General features: G+C 41.3%; 1 protein-coding gene across 7 annotated transcripts in view; it reads right to left on the bottom strand.

Moving 5' to 3' along the window:
* Positions 1-16,990, bottom strand: part of Cdin1 (CDAN1 interacting nuclease 1) — a 240,042-nt gene that overhangs the window by 112,737 nt on the left and 110,315 nt on the right. For all 7 annotated transcript variants that reach the window (XM_075961757.1, XM_075961754.1, XM_075961758.1 and 4 more), the window contains 2 exons: positions 10,279-10,344; positions 9,612-9,717 (listed from right to left, as the gene is read on the bottom strand). In XM_075961757.1, coding sequence (XP_075817872.1) covers positions 9,612-9,717; positions 10,279-10,344 — 172 coding nt within the window. The remainder of the gene's footprint in view (positions 1-9,611; positions 9,718-10,278; positions 10,345-16,990) is intronic.

Here is a 16,990-nt window from a genome sequence, read left to right as displayed (position 1 = left end):
TCTACCAATGCTCAGACCAAAGGGGCAATCCTGACCTCGGATTGACTCCTCAGACTGTGTCCTCTCTGAATCCTCAGACTGCATCTCAAGACTACACTGAGATCTTGTCTCCTCCAGTCTTATATTCCTCTCTCCATCCAGCCATATCCCTTCAGGCCTCCATCTACTTAGTGCTGGATTAAAGGCATGGGACTCCCATGTACTGGGATTAAAGGTGTGAGCCAACACCCCCTGGCTCTGTTTCTGTTTGAGAGTAGATCAATCTGGTATAGCCCAAGGTGGCCTTGAACTCATACTGATCCATCTACCTCTGTCTACTGAATCTTGGGGTTAAAGGTGTATGTCACCACTGTCTGGCCTCTAGTGGCTTAGCTCTGTACTGTGATCTTCAGGCAAGCTTTATTTGTTAAAACACAGACTAAATATTACTACAGAAGGCCAGGGTTTAGGTGTTGTCTCTGGAATTAACTACACCAAGCCTCACTTGTCAACCACTTAAGGACAGAGCTGGCATGCCTGTGGAATAACACATTTGCTGCTTGGAACCAGTGTGTCCTAATAGATAAGATTCCTACTCCTACTTAAAATTCCATTTGGTGGGCTGAGGAGATGGCTCAGTGGCTAAGAACACTCACTGCTCTTGCAGAGATCTTTTGGTTTCTAGTACTCAGGTTGGGCAGCTCATCTCTGAACCTATGGGCACTGTACTCACATTCACATACTCATACATATATACATAATTAAAAAAGAAAATCTAGGCCAGGTCAGTACTTCAATGCTAGGTACGGACTAACAATACTATCTAAGGTTTTCAAAATAAAATAAATTTCCAGGGCCCAGAAGTCAGGATAATCTATTTGTTTGCTTTGTGAAGGTGTGGCTCTGTCCTTCATCACTTGCCTAAGGCACTTTCTGATTGGTTTAATAAAGAGCTGAACAGCCGGTAGATAGGCAGGAGAGGATAGGTGGGACTTAGGGGAGAGATGGGAACTCTGGGAAAGAATTTGACATGCAGGAAATTGTCCAGCCTGATGTATAGGAAGTCAGATTTACGGTACTGAGGAGAGGTAACGTGCTATGTGGCAGAGCATAGATTAATATAAATGGGTTAATTTAAGCTTTCAAAGCTAGTTGAGAACAAGGTTAAGCTAAGACCAAGAATAATAAAAAAAGTCTCCATGTCATTATTTGGGAGCTGGTGGTCCAAAGAAAGAGTGGCCACACCCAGACCCTACCATGGCAATGAAAGCATTCTCCAAGAATAAAGTGTGTATCCACGTGGACAAAATGCTTTCTTTCCATGTGATAGGAATACAAGGTGAAGTTTACATCCATTTCAACCTGATCTTCATGCTTCTAGAATTTACTACAGAAAGGGTCTATGCATGGCGAGGTGCTAGGCTGCTGGATCTAACGCCACTGTAGCTGTCACTTTCCATCAGCAGACTGTCACCCTTCTCTCACCTTTCAGTGTGGCTAGATCAGAATGACATGTTTGCTTTCTCTGATGGCCACTCAATTCTCTCTTTGTTCATTTGGTTTGACATAACATTTCTGAACCTTGCATGACACAGATGAACTCCACTTCATGGGGTCAGCAAGAAGAGCTATCGTTTCAACACTGCATTCTTCCCTGGATTGGTGAAGCTGCTCAATACGTCTCCCTCAGAATGCTCTTCAACATGATTCAAGGTAGCAATCAGACACATAGGCACCCAGGTAAAGAAACCGTGACCCATGGACATTTCCCAGAAGTCTTGTTTTCTTTCCTTTTAATCTTTTGTGTAAACTCTTCCTAGACTTGCAACAACCACGTCTTTGTTGCAAACCCCACCTGAAAGGCCTAAGACTCCGTCTCCACTTCTTTGCTCAGCTCTGTTTTAAGTCCTCACATCAAACCATGAAGGATGATGCTGTGCAAACTCCTTGCTGGGGAAAGCCCGATGATTTACATTCCAGCTGCAGATGAAATGGTTTGACTATTCTGAGAAAACATTCTCATGAAGGTACTAAGTACACAGAAAACACTTTCCTCATCGTTATCAAATATTTTGAGGTTGTTCTAGGTAATAACAGTGTCCAGTGTTTGTCGAACAATGGGACGTCAATATCTCACAAGCAACTCCTCTATGAGAGATGGAAAGGCAAATTATTATATTTTACCTTCACAGAAGTCCTCTCCAGCGCATTGGCTAATTATTAGTCAATCTGTCTCTTGGTGCTGATGACTGCTCGTTAGTGTACCGCAGCAGCGCCTTCTGAGGCTGCCGTAATTGAAGGTTTGCATGAGCTTCTATTGCTGAGGCACAAACTCTGACTTACGACAGATGTGATCAGCCTGGCTTTTAACAAGACTGAAATAACTGGAAATCTGTGATTTGACTAATTGCGGGCTTCCTGAAAGTATCTTAATACAAGAAAACTTGGGCCACCCTCTGAAACATACCTTCTTGAATTCTGGTTGCCTGGCGGCCTTGTTTCAAAAGCCTCCTCTTAGGCTATCTTTGACCAGAGAAAGCAATCAACCAGACCATTGAACAAATAACTGATCTGTAAAAAGCCCTGAGAGGGAAGAAATGAACTCAAATCAATTTCTGTGGCAGAAGGTATTAGCTTAGCATTGCCTGTAGGAGAGTAGACTCTCTGGAGCCAAACGTTCAAAACTCTGACAGATGTCACCTAGCTCTTACTCTGTAGAAGCACAACAATGTGATTAAGGTCCTGTTTCCTCTGGTGCTCATCTCCACAGACCTCAAAGCCAGGACACAAAAGAGCTTTGGAAGATGTCCACCTTGCTTCCTTTGATACTGTCCCTCGGACCCAGTCGAGACGGGTCCGTGCCAGGAACATAAACTGAGCAGATGCTCTGGGCCCATTCTGTCTACATCCAGTTCACACAGTGAGGATTCTACAGGGCCAAAGCAACATGACCTTTGTCTCCCAACCTGTTTTAGGTGGTACTCTTCACTACAAGGGCATTGAAATGTATTAATTAGGGAGCCAAAATACCCCTCTCAGGGTTAACCATTGGAGTGCACACCTCTGCCTGAGGGTGAGGGTTTCAGGAGTGTGCATGAGGCATGGCTGTGCAGGCTGGGTTATGACTGATACCTTTCAGGTGAAGTGAATAGAGGGATAAAGCAGGGTAGTGGGGTCCCTGTACTTGGACGGCTACAAACAGTCTCGGACTAAGGGGTATGAGGATTCTTAACACAAATCTGAACTTGTAAATCTTCATGCACGGTAGAATATTTTATTTCAGGTCTGTTGACTTGATGGATAACTGAAATATGGAGATGCAGGAAACAGGCTTCCATTCATCTCCTTCCCTTGATCCCATTTGTTTTTTCACCTCTAAAGAAAGCACTAATTGTCCTCTACTTGGTTTCCAAGGCATTCCGGGGAAAACTACAAACCAGAGAAGTCCTTTTCTAATGTAAAGCTGGGTGAGAAAGACCATAACTGAAATCCCAGCACTCAAGGGGCTGAGACAGGAGGATTACCAGGGGCTCAAGGCAAGCCTGAACTACAGAGTAAGATCCCATTTCAACAAAGCAAAACAAGCAACTATAAATATTTATCTGAAAAACTTTACAAAATGCATTTGCCACGTGGTTACCTTTCATTGCCTGCTTTAAAAATCATATAAAATAGTTATGATACTTCTCTAAAATAGGGTTGTAAAAGTTTGTTCATCTATAAAGTATATAAAAATGTTTTAGAGAATTGAGATATTTTCCACTGTCCTGAGGATGGCATTCTCAAGAAAAAATTGAACCAATTATGGTTTAATGTCACTACGTCTTATATAATCCTTAACAGTTGATTTAAATTATTGTTGCCTATTAAGTATGAGTATATCCATCACATAGTCATGCAATGAATAACTATGCACTGATCACCTACTGTGTGACAGGCACTCTGCCAATCTCTGAGCATTTAAAGATAGATAAAACAACTAGATGGTATTAACGCGAAGAGGGTGACAAGCAAACACCAATTATAATGTTTGATAACTGCTATGGAATCATCAGCAGGATAGAGGAATGTGTCCTTCCGAAGGCACTGAGCTTTCCTTAGGAGACATCAGCCAAGCTGAACGTTAAAGTTACCTAAGGAGTTTATCTGTCAAAGAAGGCGATTCACACTGTGTAGTGAGAATACCTTTAAATTTCACCAGACAGTGACACACAGGACAAAGACAGGGGAGAATTAATATCTGTTGACTGCCAGCAAGTATGGAAGCGCTTCGCAGGTATGAAATAACTGACAGCAACAGGGTGAGACAGATATTATTAATTCTATTCTGTTGAGGAGGAAACAAGGGGCTCTGGAGGACAGGCGGCTGTTTGCATGCATGAGACTAGCACAGCCTGGACTCAAGTCCAAGACTCCTCCCATTCCTTCAAGAATGACTACCCTCAAAGACTAAGTCCAAGACTCCTTCCATACCTTCAAGAATGACTACCCTAAAAGACCAAGTCCAAGACTCCTTCCATTCCTTCAAGAATGACTACCCTAAAAGACTAAGTCCAAGACTCCTTCCATACCTTCAAGAATGACTACCCCAAAAGACCAAGTCCAAGACTCCTTCCATACCTTCAAGAATGACTACTCCAAAAGACCAAGTCCAAGACTCCTTCCATACCTTCAAGAATGACTACCCCGAAAGATCAAGTCCAAGACTCCTTCCATACCTTCAAGAATGACTACCCCGAAAGATCAAGTCCAAGCATACGGAACCTCGTCATTCCAGGTGGTCAGCTTAGATGGTCTCTGCAAAGCTCACCCAACAGCATACAGAGGGGAATCCCACAGCAGTGCCCCTTTAAAACTGGTGCTCCTGGGGACATCAAGAACAGCAGAAAGCCTGAGCCTGTGTGTGACTGCCATGTTCTTAGTCGGCAGCTGTTGGACGCCGGTCACCACAGCATGAGGATCTCTCTTGGCCAAGTTCTTCATTGTCCTGCTCCTCTGTCCGGCAGCAGGTTAGAATCAAGTATAGAATCCGGCCTTCAACTACAAAACTGCTTTCCTCCTCTAACTTTAATTTAATTATGAAAGTCAACTTAACAACGCAGGCCTAATTGTTAAAGAACTCACTTCGGAGCTACAGGAGGAGGAGGGGGAGGAAGAGGAGTGTTGGTTTTATAAAGAAATCTTTTCTGGTGAAACTTGCTAGTTTGTGGTTGCATTATGGACCAAATGCTGCTTTTATTTGACTAGAGAGAGACAGAAGGGAGCGTTTTGAGGAATCAGTCAAGGCTCATACCAAAATGGGGTTAAGAAAGCAGTAAATGTTTTTCAGACAGTAGATGTTATTTTGAAAACATGACTGCATTGCAGAACTAAAAGGTGAATTAGGGCAAATTAAGATAAATTTCTAAAGTTTGATATCAAAGCAAAGAGAGAGAGAAGACATTTCAAAAATAACAGTATAAAATGGAATGTGTTCTTGAAAAGTTTTATACAGCAGTTTTTCACTACTTTCTATTCATTCATTCATTCACTCATTCCTGTAGGGCTAGAGTCCTGTGAGGAGGCACGACTGACTGAGGAGTTTACATCTTAGATCGGATGGTCAAGAGTGTCCTTTCACGGACGGGAAATCAGCTGAGTTCTGAATGTCACATGAAGGCAAAAGGATGAAGTAGGTTTTGAAGTACAAACAAGGAACAAGGTTCAAGGAAAACCAAGAGAATGGGTGTGATAGGAATCATAAAAATAAAAAGGGCTATTAGGGGATTAGACTATTATCTGTATTAGGTGTATGTACCTACTATTGGGCTGGGGGGGGCAGATCATGCAGAGGGCCCTGAATACCAAGGTAGAACATGAGAGGAGTTGGAATTTTACTTTAAATGTGACAGCAAGGCTCTTAAATGTTTTGAACAGGAAAAAATACAATATGACATTTTCCAAGACTGGGATATGAAAAGCTGACCAATGGCCTATAAGACTGGACCTGGGAAAATCAGTTTTGAAAACTAGAGTACTTGGCCAAGACATGCCAATGGGTGCTTAGGCAAGAGCAGGTGAGAAGGTAATAAATACACACTTTGAGACACAGTGAAAACTGAGCTAATAGATCTATGATACAACTTAGATTTTTGAACTGAGTGCAAATTGTGGCACCATTAGCTGACTTGGGGAAGAATAGAAGAATAACAAGTTTGAGGGAAAAACAATTGTTTAGTTTTATGAATGTTAAATCTAAAACACATAGTAGATACCATAAAGGACAGGCAGAAATTCATCTCAGTCAGTGTTAGGGCTGGGAGTCAACACTAGCAGAAACCAATACAGAGGTAGCATATAATACCACATGATCCAATGAAATATCTGGGGGATCAAGCAATGGACGTAGACAGAAGAGTGGGCACTGAGTCCTAGGGTCCCTTGACCCAGAGATCAAGAAGAAAAGCCAGTGAAAAAGACCAAGGAAACTTCTGGCATAGAGGCAAGAAACACAAAAAGAAAAGACATCATGGAAGAAAAAAAAAATCAAATGTTTTAATAAAAATGGAATGTGGGGTGGTGGTGGTGCACGCCTTTAATCCCTGCACTCAGGAATCAGAGGCAGGTGGATTTCTGTGAGTTCAAGCCCAGCCTGGTCTACAGAGAGAGTTCCAGGACATCTAGGGCATCATGACAGAGAAACTCTGTCATGGGGAAAATAATAAATAAGTAAAGATGGAGTAAATGACCAACTTTCGAACCTGTTGAAGGCTAAATAAGAACCCTGTATTAAGAAAAAAATTCTTATGAAAATGTCAGCATAATTCAGCCATTACTGGCATGGGAAAATGAGGTTATAAAAAATTGTCTTAATATATGAATTGAACGTTTTTACATGAAAATCTAATCATTACCCTGAAATGTATGACAATTAGATTCACATGAGTTTTCTTGTTAACTAGAGACCCCCCTTACACACACACACCAGTTTAGTCCAAATGCTAACCTCTGAAAGAATTTCAACTACCCTTGAAAGAATTTCTTCTACTGCTGAGAAATTTATCACCTGCTCTATGTTCCATGTTCACAAAATATTAGGATTCCAAACATTCACAGATGGCTAACATTGCTGGGGGTCAAACTCTGGGCCACTGGTAAATCTATTCCGATTACTACATTACTACAATGCACCATTTGTATTGAAGTAAATGCCCCAGTGTTCCACTGCACACTTTGGCACTATTTGCGTTCCTTTGGTTACCGGCAGACATTTGCTAACACTGGTGACTATCTGTAGGGTTTGTCTTCCCTGAATGATCTGGAACATTTAAAACCAAGGCTAACTTTCCCTATTATGCAACATGCTCCATATAAATTATGCCTGCTTTGCCAATGTACATCCAAAGAATATGTTCAGGTATGTAAAAAAATAATACTCTATGTACAATAATGAATAAAAATAATAAAAGCAACATAATAATACAAAACAAACAAACAAACAAAGGAGCTTGGCATGAGGTGTGTGTCATAAACCCTAGCACTCTGTAGGCAGAGGCAGGTGGATCTCTGGGAGTTTGAAGCCTACGTGGTGAGTTCTGGGCAGTCAAGGTTACATAGTGATGACCTGTGTCAAACAAAACAAAATAAAACAAACACAGAACAAAGCCCAACCTAACTGGACAGAAACTGTATTAAATTCTTGACCACCCATGCTCCCTTCAGCCGTGTCATTAATCCACAGGCTACCCCTGGAGGCGACTAGACTATTTGATGTGTCTCTCTCTGACTGGTGTGAGCTGCGTAGGAGGCACTCAACAGTTGAGTTCTTTTAGAATGAAGATATGAGTTTAGCATTTTAAATTGAGCCTTCTTATTTGAAATTGAACTTCCATTTGTTCTTCAGAAAAGATGTATCCAGTACCGAAGAGGGGAACTCAGTCTCAATGCACAGTAATTCACATGATCAATTCTTTTTAATTCTTTAGTAACCTGAACTTAGGCGATTTGATTTTCTTGTCATTGCTTTCCCTATACTATCAAAAATGATGCTTTCTTTACTATTTCAAACTCATCAGAAAATCGCTAAGAATCTAAAATTCAATTTGCCACATTACTGCTAATTTGAATAATGGCTGAATAAAACACAGGAAACGCTGAAGCAGCATTGATTTCTAAAACATTTTGCACTTTCCTCCTCCATCCCTGTAAAGCAAAGCTTGGATGCTACGCACAATTACACAAGAAAATCAAGAAGGCCATTACATTCAGCATTTTGTCATGATCACTGTTACCATGGCGAAGAGAAGGCGTAGTTTAGCACAGCTGCCACGGGCGAGATCTGCTGGCCTTTTGTAAAGCTAAGTAACAATATAATGCCAAATCCGATAGCCTCCCACCCAGACCCACACCGCTGCCTGCAGATGCTACCATCTCCTTCCTTGCTCATCTAGGCATGTGTCATCTTATTACTGTGTCCTTACTGTTGGCCAACGACAGAAGCACAGTCAATCTGGAAAGGTTGACCCACCTCTTGTGTTCATGAAAATAACCATAAAAGGCCAAGGAGTCGGCAGCTGCACTGCAGATGATACTGACTTAAGTCAGAAACGGAATGGATGGGGAGTGTGATAGGTGCAGGCCTTGAGAATAGCAGAGTAGCACACCACTACTTCCTTCCTTTGAGTTCAGTCCACTCATCGCTATAATGGGGATAAAAGAAACTTCCTGGCTGGGAAGATGGCTCAGTGGAAAAGTATTGCTGCACAAGTGTGAGGACTGGAATTCGATCCCCAGCACCTACGTCAAAGCCAGGCAGGCATGATTGTTTCCTGGATCTCAGCAATTGGGGGAGGAGGGATAGAGATGAGATTCCCCAGGACAAGCTGGAATCAGTGAACTCTAGTCTAAGTGAGAAAACTTGCCTCAACAAATAAAGTGTTGAGTTAATCAATCTGGAAGACCATCCAGTGGCTCACATCTATGTATATATTCCTGCATATATTCACACGAACCTGTGTACTATAGACATGCATACACATAAGCACCCCCCCCACACACACACACACGTGTAACCTCTTTGTAAGGACTAACTGAAATAACTTTCGGGTCCAGGCCCACAGCAGGTAGTTGATACATCTGTTTCCACCCACAGCCATTAATTGTGGAGACTGCAGTCTCATCAAGATGGTTACAGAAATTGGTAGGTAAACTCTTTGCTACTGTTGCAATGTAAATTATTTCCATTTTTCATATGGTTTGGATACTGTCTTCAGAGACAGAGAATAAATTAACTTTTATAGTCGAAAAGGAAGCATAAATTCCCCATGAAAAGGATAACAATCCAGTGTCTATACCGTATTGTGCACCACAGCTTGTCATCTGGATCTGAGGTGACACTAATGTAGTCACCGTAAAGCAGGAAATAGACTATACCAGTTTTGACCTTAAGCACAGATTTTTAAGTTTTAAAAAATGAAGCAACATTATGAAAGCAGAGAAGTTTAAATTATCTGAAATGAATACATTAATCAGAGCCTATATTTACTAGGGAAAAAAAGGCTCCTAGCATTTTTACCAGCTAAACAAAATATTTTTTTCTAATGAGACTTCAGCTGAGTATCGTTTATCTTAAGAGAAAAATAATGGGACCTTACCTATTCCAGTAGCTCCAGAACTGGCCATGCAGGTAGGTGTGGTGGCTACATTCATCACCAAATGAGGCTTTGCTTTCAATCCAGTGAATTATGTGCCCCTCCACAGCTAAGGGACAAAGCATTACTAATCACGACGAAGGAAGGGGAAGATTGAAAAGCCTCGGCTGTGCACTGGCCTCTTTATGCTTCACATTAATGAGCAAAGGTTTAGCCACGTGTGTGAGCTCACTGCCAGGCACACTGGTGCCACAAGCTCATTCTGCCATCCTCGTTACCCTCACCCCGTTCTTCACAACTCCCTTTCTTAGTACTCAGGATGCTGTTCTGCAGCTTGACAGCGATGTGTCGCCAGGAGACCAAAGTGGGCCTGGAGGTCTGGCAAAACTGTGTTTTAAATACTCAAATTTCAGAGAAATGAGTTGAAAATGGCATCTCAACAAATGCCTTTAGGAGGCATGCTCATTCCTCAAGTACATGGAAAAGTGTTGAGGCGCAGGCTGCTTCTGAACCACCTATGATATAATTTAAGATAATCTTTGCCAACAGTTTTACCCATTTCAACATGGTGTTATAAAGATAAGTTACTCTAAAAACATCTGCTAATAGTAACACGTGGGGAACAAAATCCCCCTCTCTACACAAATGCGAATCAAGCTCAAGGACTTACCAACTGGCACCTGTAAAATGAAGTCTGGTGTTTTGTCATAGCCCTTTGCACGGAGCTGATCTTCATCTGCAGGAAGAACAAACACCATCATTTATTGCGGCAGTCCATTAAAAAGACAGCAATATAATTGCTTTTCTTTCTTAAATATGTGTAAAAATTACTAATGCAGCCATACGTGTCTTTCTTACGCGTGCAATGCCGTGTCAGAATAAATGAATTTCTTCCCAAACCTGAATCAGAGATACAAGAATGCTTCTTTGTCCTTTTTGCATTTTTATGTCTTTATTATAAACATCATTAATCTAAGTTGTCAGGAGCTACCTTTTTTTTTTTTGGTAATTGAAAATTCTCAAAATAAATATACTTACTGAAGGGAAGGAAAGGGATCCGCTAGTGTCAGCAGTCAACAGTGACAGTTTACAGTAAGGCAGAAGCACAGGGGCCTTCGCAATCAGGAAATAAATGCTTTCTTAAAACAATCGAGAAACTCTAGTTTCAATTAATAAAACTATTCCCATACATAAGGAGAAAGAAAGCGAGATCAGCACAATTAGTTACCTTGTTTAATTCCTTGGATATACAACTGTTTCTTGCAGTTCAGAGTTTGACAGTCTGCAGTATACACTTCTAAAAAGCAAATAGGCTTGAAGATATTTTCCCTATCTTTTCAGTTTCTTCTGTAAATATCAATGATCCCCATTTGGAACAGAAGAAAGCAGGGAAATAGGAACTCTAGTTGGGAAAACTAGCAAAGTGCTTGATTAAAAAACAACAAAAAAAAGCCTCCCAGTATCTTCTAAATGCTGTCCTTGACTTCTAATGGCATTACAATGTGATCTCTGAAACGGGGAGTTCTCCATTAGATTTTGGAGTGACCTGGTCATTCAATTCCGAGCATGGCTTTCTGTCTTCACCCAACCTCAACTAATGGCTCAACCAAGTAACAAGGAAGGCCGAGTGGTCTCTTAACACCTACTGGGCTGTTGACATTGTCATGCATCCCACTGGCCTTCCTGCATCAACTTTGATTAAAATTAATGGCCCATTCCCAGTGTTGGGTAGCTTATTTCCAATCCATTTGTCAGCCCAAGACAGTGGTTTCATGGCCAGTGTTGAGAAGCTCTGTTTCAGAGCATTCTTGTGTACATCCTGAAAGGTCAGCATTTTAAACATAAATAAGCTTTAATGAGAAGACAAACATTAAAGTCGATATCTAAGTGGAATGCAGTTAGAAGTTGGTATTTTTACTCAGATTGTAGATGCTTGATGCTAGGATTCAGAACAGTCTTCCCTCTTGGGAATACAACAAATAAATAAAATAAATTTGAAGCTGTTGAAATAATGAAATACAAATCAAACTAACTTTAATTTTAAAAGAAAAGAATTCTAAAATTGGGCTACAGAAATAGAATGGAAAAGTCTCTTCCCTGTAGCTTTACTCTGACCATGAAAAACTAACTAGAAAAGTTACTCAACTGTAGTGTTTTGAGTGATGTGTTAGATAAGCAATGAATGGTTTGAAAAGCCCACTGACATTAAAAAGAAAGATAATATTTTATTAAAATTATCCTATCTTCTTCAGTCTTTGTAGATGTTATAATTTGTTTCACAAAGAAAAATGATTATGTTTCTGACAGCAGCTCAAAACAAAACTACAAAGGTCACCAAGCAACCCACAAGTGCAGTCAAACACTTTACAGGCTGACCCACACTCCTCTCACTGTACCAAGTCACAAGTGCAACTGCAATGGCATGGCTTCTCTAATGCGAAAATCCGAATCCGAACCCCAAACCCCATCCTACTAGTGAGGCTAGGGAAGTACCTATCTTTTTTTGTGGAGAATTCCAAAGTACCAGGAGATAAAGACTCAGTCAGTCTGCCTTCCCCTCGCCTCTCCTCCTTCCATGTTCTCAGAATCGACTAAGATGATCCTATAGTAACTGAGCCCAGCACAGCATCTCCATGTCCGAGTCTTTACCACTGTTTCCTATAGTAAGAGGTTATTCAAAACATCGGAAATGGCCTTTCTTTTACTTACTAAACTCTCAGTGCCATGCATCACACCTCCATATTATACCCCACCCCACATCCTGGTTTCCCATCCTGTTCATATTTCCTTAGGGAAGGAGAGAACAACTTGCCACAGTTAGGAAGAAAGAATAATGCAAGTGTAGGCAGAAGCACTTGTGAAGAGGCTGTGCACTGTGTTGGGCCTTATGGAAGTTTCTGTCAATCTTCACTCCACTTGGTATTTTGAAGGCCAGCCTGTCTATCTGATCCAGCTTCCCATCTTTCTTGGCCCTTGGGTTCCAAATGTGCTCCTAACATTAGAACACTATCTAAACTTCTGGTTTGTACATTCCACTTTCAACTCAGGGGCTGAAGCTATGAGCTTGCTCTAGCCTTAGTTCTTCCTAGCCATTCGCTGTTGGCTCCTTCGCAGTGACGGTGCCAACAGGCTTGCACCCACCAGTGGAGCTGCTCTGAGGCCTGAACTCTCTGTGTCCCTCTCACTACCAGCATATTCTCCACACATATTTGAAGCCTAGAAAGGACAAATGAAGTAAGAGCGCATTGTATAAAGCCTGCCTTCTTACACAGGTAAATCTTTTTCTCTATTTAACTCCCTGGGCATAATCAAAGCACAGATGCAGCAAAGTTGGTCCAAAGTTTGAGGTTTCTTTTGAAATCCCTGCCATGATTATGGATGTCCAAAGCTCGTGTCATTGCAGGTGTGAAGGGCAGAAGTGGCCCCTTCCTTTCATATTCCTCTCTTTCCTCACTAGTGTTTTAGGTGATGTCTTCCTTATCTGGTCCTTAGATTTGGGGAGAACGTCTCCACAAACCCCTTCTGTACTGGGGACATGGTCACATCTGGCTATTGATCTCTGCAGATTTCCCCTCTACTATAGGTAAGTGTGCAATCTACATTTCCCCCAAGAACCATACATTTCATATGGGTTCTTACACTTTACACATACTTTAGCTAACTAGTTCCTTAGGATTCGTGAATCTTTCTAGCTGGAGCCAGATAGCTGAAAAAATATGCTGTCTTCTCAAAGAAAAAGAATAAGAAAAGAGCCGGGCGATGGTGGCGCACACCTTTAATCCCAGCACTCGGGAGGCAGAGGCAGGCGGATGGATCTCTGTGAGTTCAAGACCAGCCTGGTCCACAGAGCTAGTTCCAGGACAGGCTCCAAAGCCACAGAGAAACCCTGTCTCAAAAAAACCAAAAAAAAAAAAAAAAAGAATAAGAAAAGAAAAAAAGAAATATTAGTTAAGAGAGGAGAAAAAGAGGACAATGATCTGAAATTGCACTCTTGTACACTAGCCCCACCCTGCCTACCAACCTCCCTCAGTGAACACAGGAGAGAGGCAGAAAGACTCTTCTAGCTCAAGGTGCTACGTAAACCTGTGCAGTTCACAGCTCCTAAACTCATTAATCTCGTGGCCCAAGATTTCATCATCAAAATAAATCATTAGAATATTATCACTTAAAAGCATACTCGTTAGCCGTCACATCTACAAAATGAAGAATTATAGATAACCAGAACCTCAAGAAACAGTACTTCTGTGCTAGAAAAGTCTTAGAGAAAACTAGTCCTACATTCTAATTTATATATATCCTAAAAGAAGCCCGAAGAAGGTAAGTTGTCCACCATGACCTGAACTTCTCAAAGGACAAAGAATGAGCCCATGCCAACCAAGACTCTTTTTGTCTGCACAATTCTACACTATTCTTAATTATGCCAATAAGTAATTTGGATCATGTATGATATTTATGAAGCATGAGGAACACTCGTTTTCCTCTTGTGTGATCAGTAGGTGGCCACCCGTCTGATACCACCTGGAGGGACCAAATAACCTTCATTTCCAGAGTTTCATTGGTTCCCTCTGACATTACATCTCAAAACTCAACAAAACTACATCCATGGAAGAAATGGATGTGCATTTAAAAATCTTTTAAGTACTATTATTTAAATTGTACAAAAACAATGCTGGTCTCTGTTTATTTTTACATTGCCAGGCCTGTTTTTAGGTGATATTGTAAAAAGAGATTACATATGCCTAAAGAACATTGTGAACATTTAATTTCTCTGTCCTTTGAATTATCTCCTTGAAAGACTCAAACTATCCAAAGCAATTAGCTGCTAATTACACAATTTCTTTCTTTAAAAGGGTTGAGTTTTAGTCAGAGAACACGACACATCTGAAACTAGTTAACATAGTCTTAAGAATCATATTTAAGACTAGTAGAAAATGTTTTCTTTAACCTATATTATTTCATGAAAAATCTTTAAATTTATGAAAAATATCATTTACCAAGAAACTGTGTAAAATTCCAGTTTGCAACATTTGAAAGTTAGAAGTAACACTGTGAAGTGACCCATGAATACGAAATAAAATATACCAAATGATTTTTAAAAATTCTTTAAAACCTTGTACATCATTACTAAATTCAGAGAAGAGTTCAAAACCATGCATCAGTTCAAATAAAAGTTACAGTATATCTCTTCTACTCTACTATTTCATGTGCATAGACCACTTTCTTAATTCAATGCTTAGAGTTGTGACCCCTCCTTCTCTGCATGTTCCCTGAGAACAAGTCTCATGGCTTTTTCTGCTGAAGGAATCAGCAGAGCTTTAATAATAGTTGCCATTATGATATGCAAACTGCGTAAAGGTGCATCAGATACATCTGTATTGAATGGGAAGACACTGAACACAACTGTAGTGAACGGGGAGACACCGAACACACCTGCATTGAATGGTAAACTATCTCCCACAGAAATGAGATCTTTAACCCAACTCCAAATTTCATTACAGCCATTAGTTCCAACTTCTTCCCCCAAAGCCTCTTCTCAAAGCCCCTAATAAGGACTACAACTGACTGCTCTGACCTTGTCCTCTGCTTATGTCTTTAGGGGACAATACTAGGGGAAACTGATGTGCACTAAAGATAGGAATCAAATAGGAGGTCAAGAAGCTGGAGCGGCTGAAGAGTGGCTAGGTAGGCCGCCCTGGCCGCCCAGTGTTATGGATAAGAGATACTCAAATTTCTAAAACAAAGCAAATTACTGGAAGTCCTTTTGGCCTTATGCTTTAAAGAAGAGATAAATCAGCATGGCCGACAAACAAGATACAGCCAGAGAGGCTGCTGTGAGGGCTCCGAGTTGTAACACAAAGACTGTAACCAGCTTCTCCTAAAAAACAAGAGAGCCTAGAAAGTCCTTGCAGCCTTTGCCAAACTCAAAATTCTGATGTCTGGTTGAAAGTCAGCCTGTCTCTTCCAGCTTTCTTCTGAACTGGTATCCATGGCGAGGCATATTCACAGAGACATAAAAGAAGAGCCTGTACTGAGACAGATGTATTCCTACATATACAAATCTGCAAATACTGACAGATCACTGAGTCAGTTCAGTAGTAATAGTAAGAGATCTGACTCTGGGTAAACTGTGCTTCTGGAGAATAAAGAGGGAAAGTGCAGTTAGTTCATTGTAGGGACAGACTATTTCATTTGGCTGCCCTGTAGTGATCCTGTCTGGCATTGCTATCCTGGCATTGCGATTCTATTGGGTAGTTAGTAAACTGTCCTCTCTGAGTGGGCACTAGATCCAGGCCAGGTGATAACAGAGTCATTTCTGTGTTTTTTGTTTGTTTTTGAGATGACAGCACAACGTTTTCTTAGATTATAATTCTAAGAAATAAACAAAGTAGTACCTGCCAGTGATCATCTTTACTTGAGAATGAAGGAAGCATTGGAAAGTGCATCCCAAGAAGGGCAGAGGGAGGTATGAGTGACCCCATCTGAACTCCAGGCACATCAGAGGCAAAGTTCTCCGCTTGGAGTTACTGGGTCCACATTAGAAGCCATCAGTTCTTTGTGTGTTTAAGTGCAATAGTTTGTCTGCATTTCTGCCACTAACAATCACAATAGTCCCCAGACCCTGTTAGTGGTCAGAAAAGCAGAACAGCAGGCCCGCTATCTAACCACAGCAAAAGGGAGGGAAGGGCCGCGGGCCTGAAGCAGGCAGTGCACAGCACTCCCTTTCTTTAGTGTTTCAGAGAGCATGCGTGTTCCAGTGGCAGGGGAAGTCTATGGTGTCTCTGTCTTAGTTCTAGAGGGAAGTGTGCACAGGCATGTTTGAGGACAGCCTCTTCTGGCTGCAATGTCTTCAGGATGGGGGTGGAACTCCAATTCTCTATGTCCCTAATAGCACATCCCTGCCACTTTAAAAACCTACCTTCCTTTTAACCTTCTGATAGACAGGCATTTAAGTGGTTGATTCCTTATGAAAAATCTAAGCATCTCTGCTCCCTACTGCCTACATAATCACATTTTATTTCTTGTCTCTTATTAGTGCTAACATCTGCAGGTAAACAATCTGAGTCTCACCTGCTCCTGCTGCCTACTGCTCCCCTGAAGTCATAATCCCCTGTTTATCACATCAAGATCACTGCCCCAGCACAGCACGCTTGCTTTAAAGGTGGAGAAGAAAACAGCAGGAACAGATGAACTCCTAGAAACAAAGATCCTAATTTCTTACGGCAAGGGACATCCAAAGTCGATGGCTTTGCACATTAAACCCTCTTGGAGTCCCGGAGAACAATACACACATGCAAGAAATGTGCCCGTGTAAAATCCGCTGGTTTGTCCAAACATGGGGGAAGGAATGAGGCAGGGGTAAAGTAAGTGCCTCTCAGGTGTCA

Source organism: Microtus pennsylvanicus, chromosome 2 (assembly GCF_037038515.1).
Source record: "Microtus pennsylvanicus isolate mMicPen1 chromosome 2, mMicPen1.hap1, whole genome shotgun sequence".
In the NCBI taxonomy this organism is placed as follows: domain Eukaryota; kingdom Metazoa; phylum Chordata; class Mammalia; order Rodentia; family Cricetidae; genus Microtus; species Microtus pennsylvanicus.
Note: the sequence above shows the minus strand (reverse complement) of the source record. Positions and strands in the feature narration are given on the sequence as shown.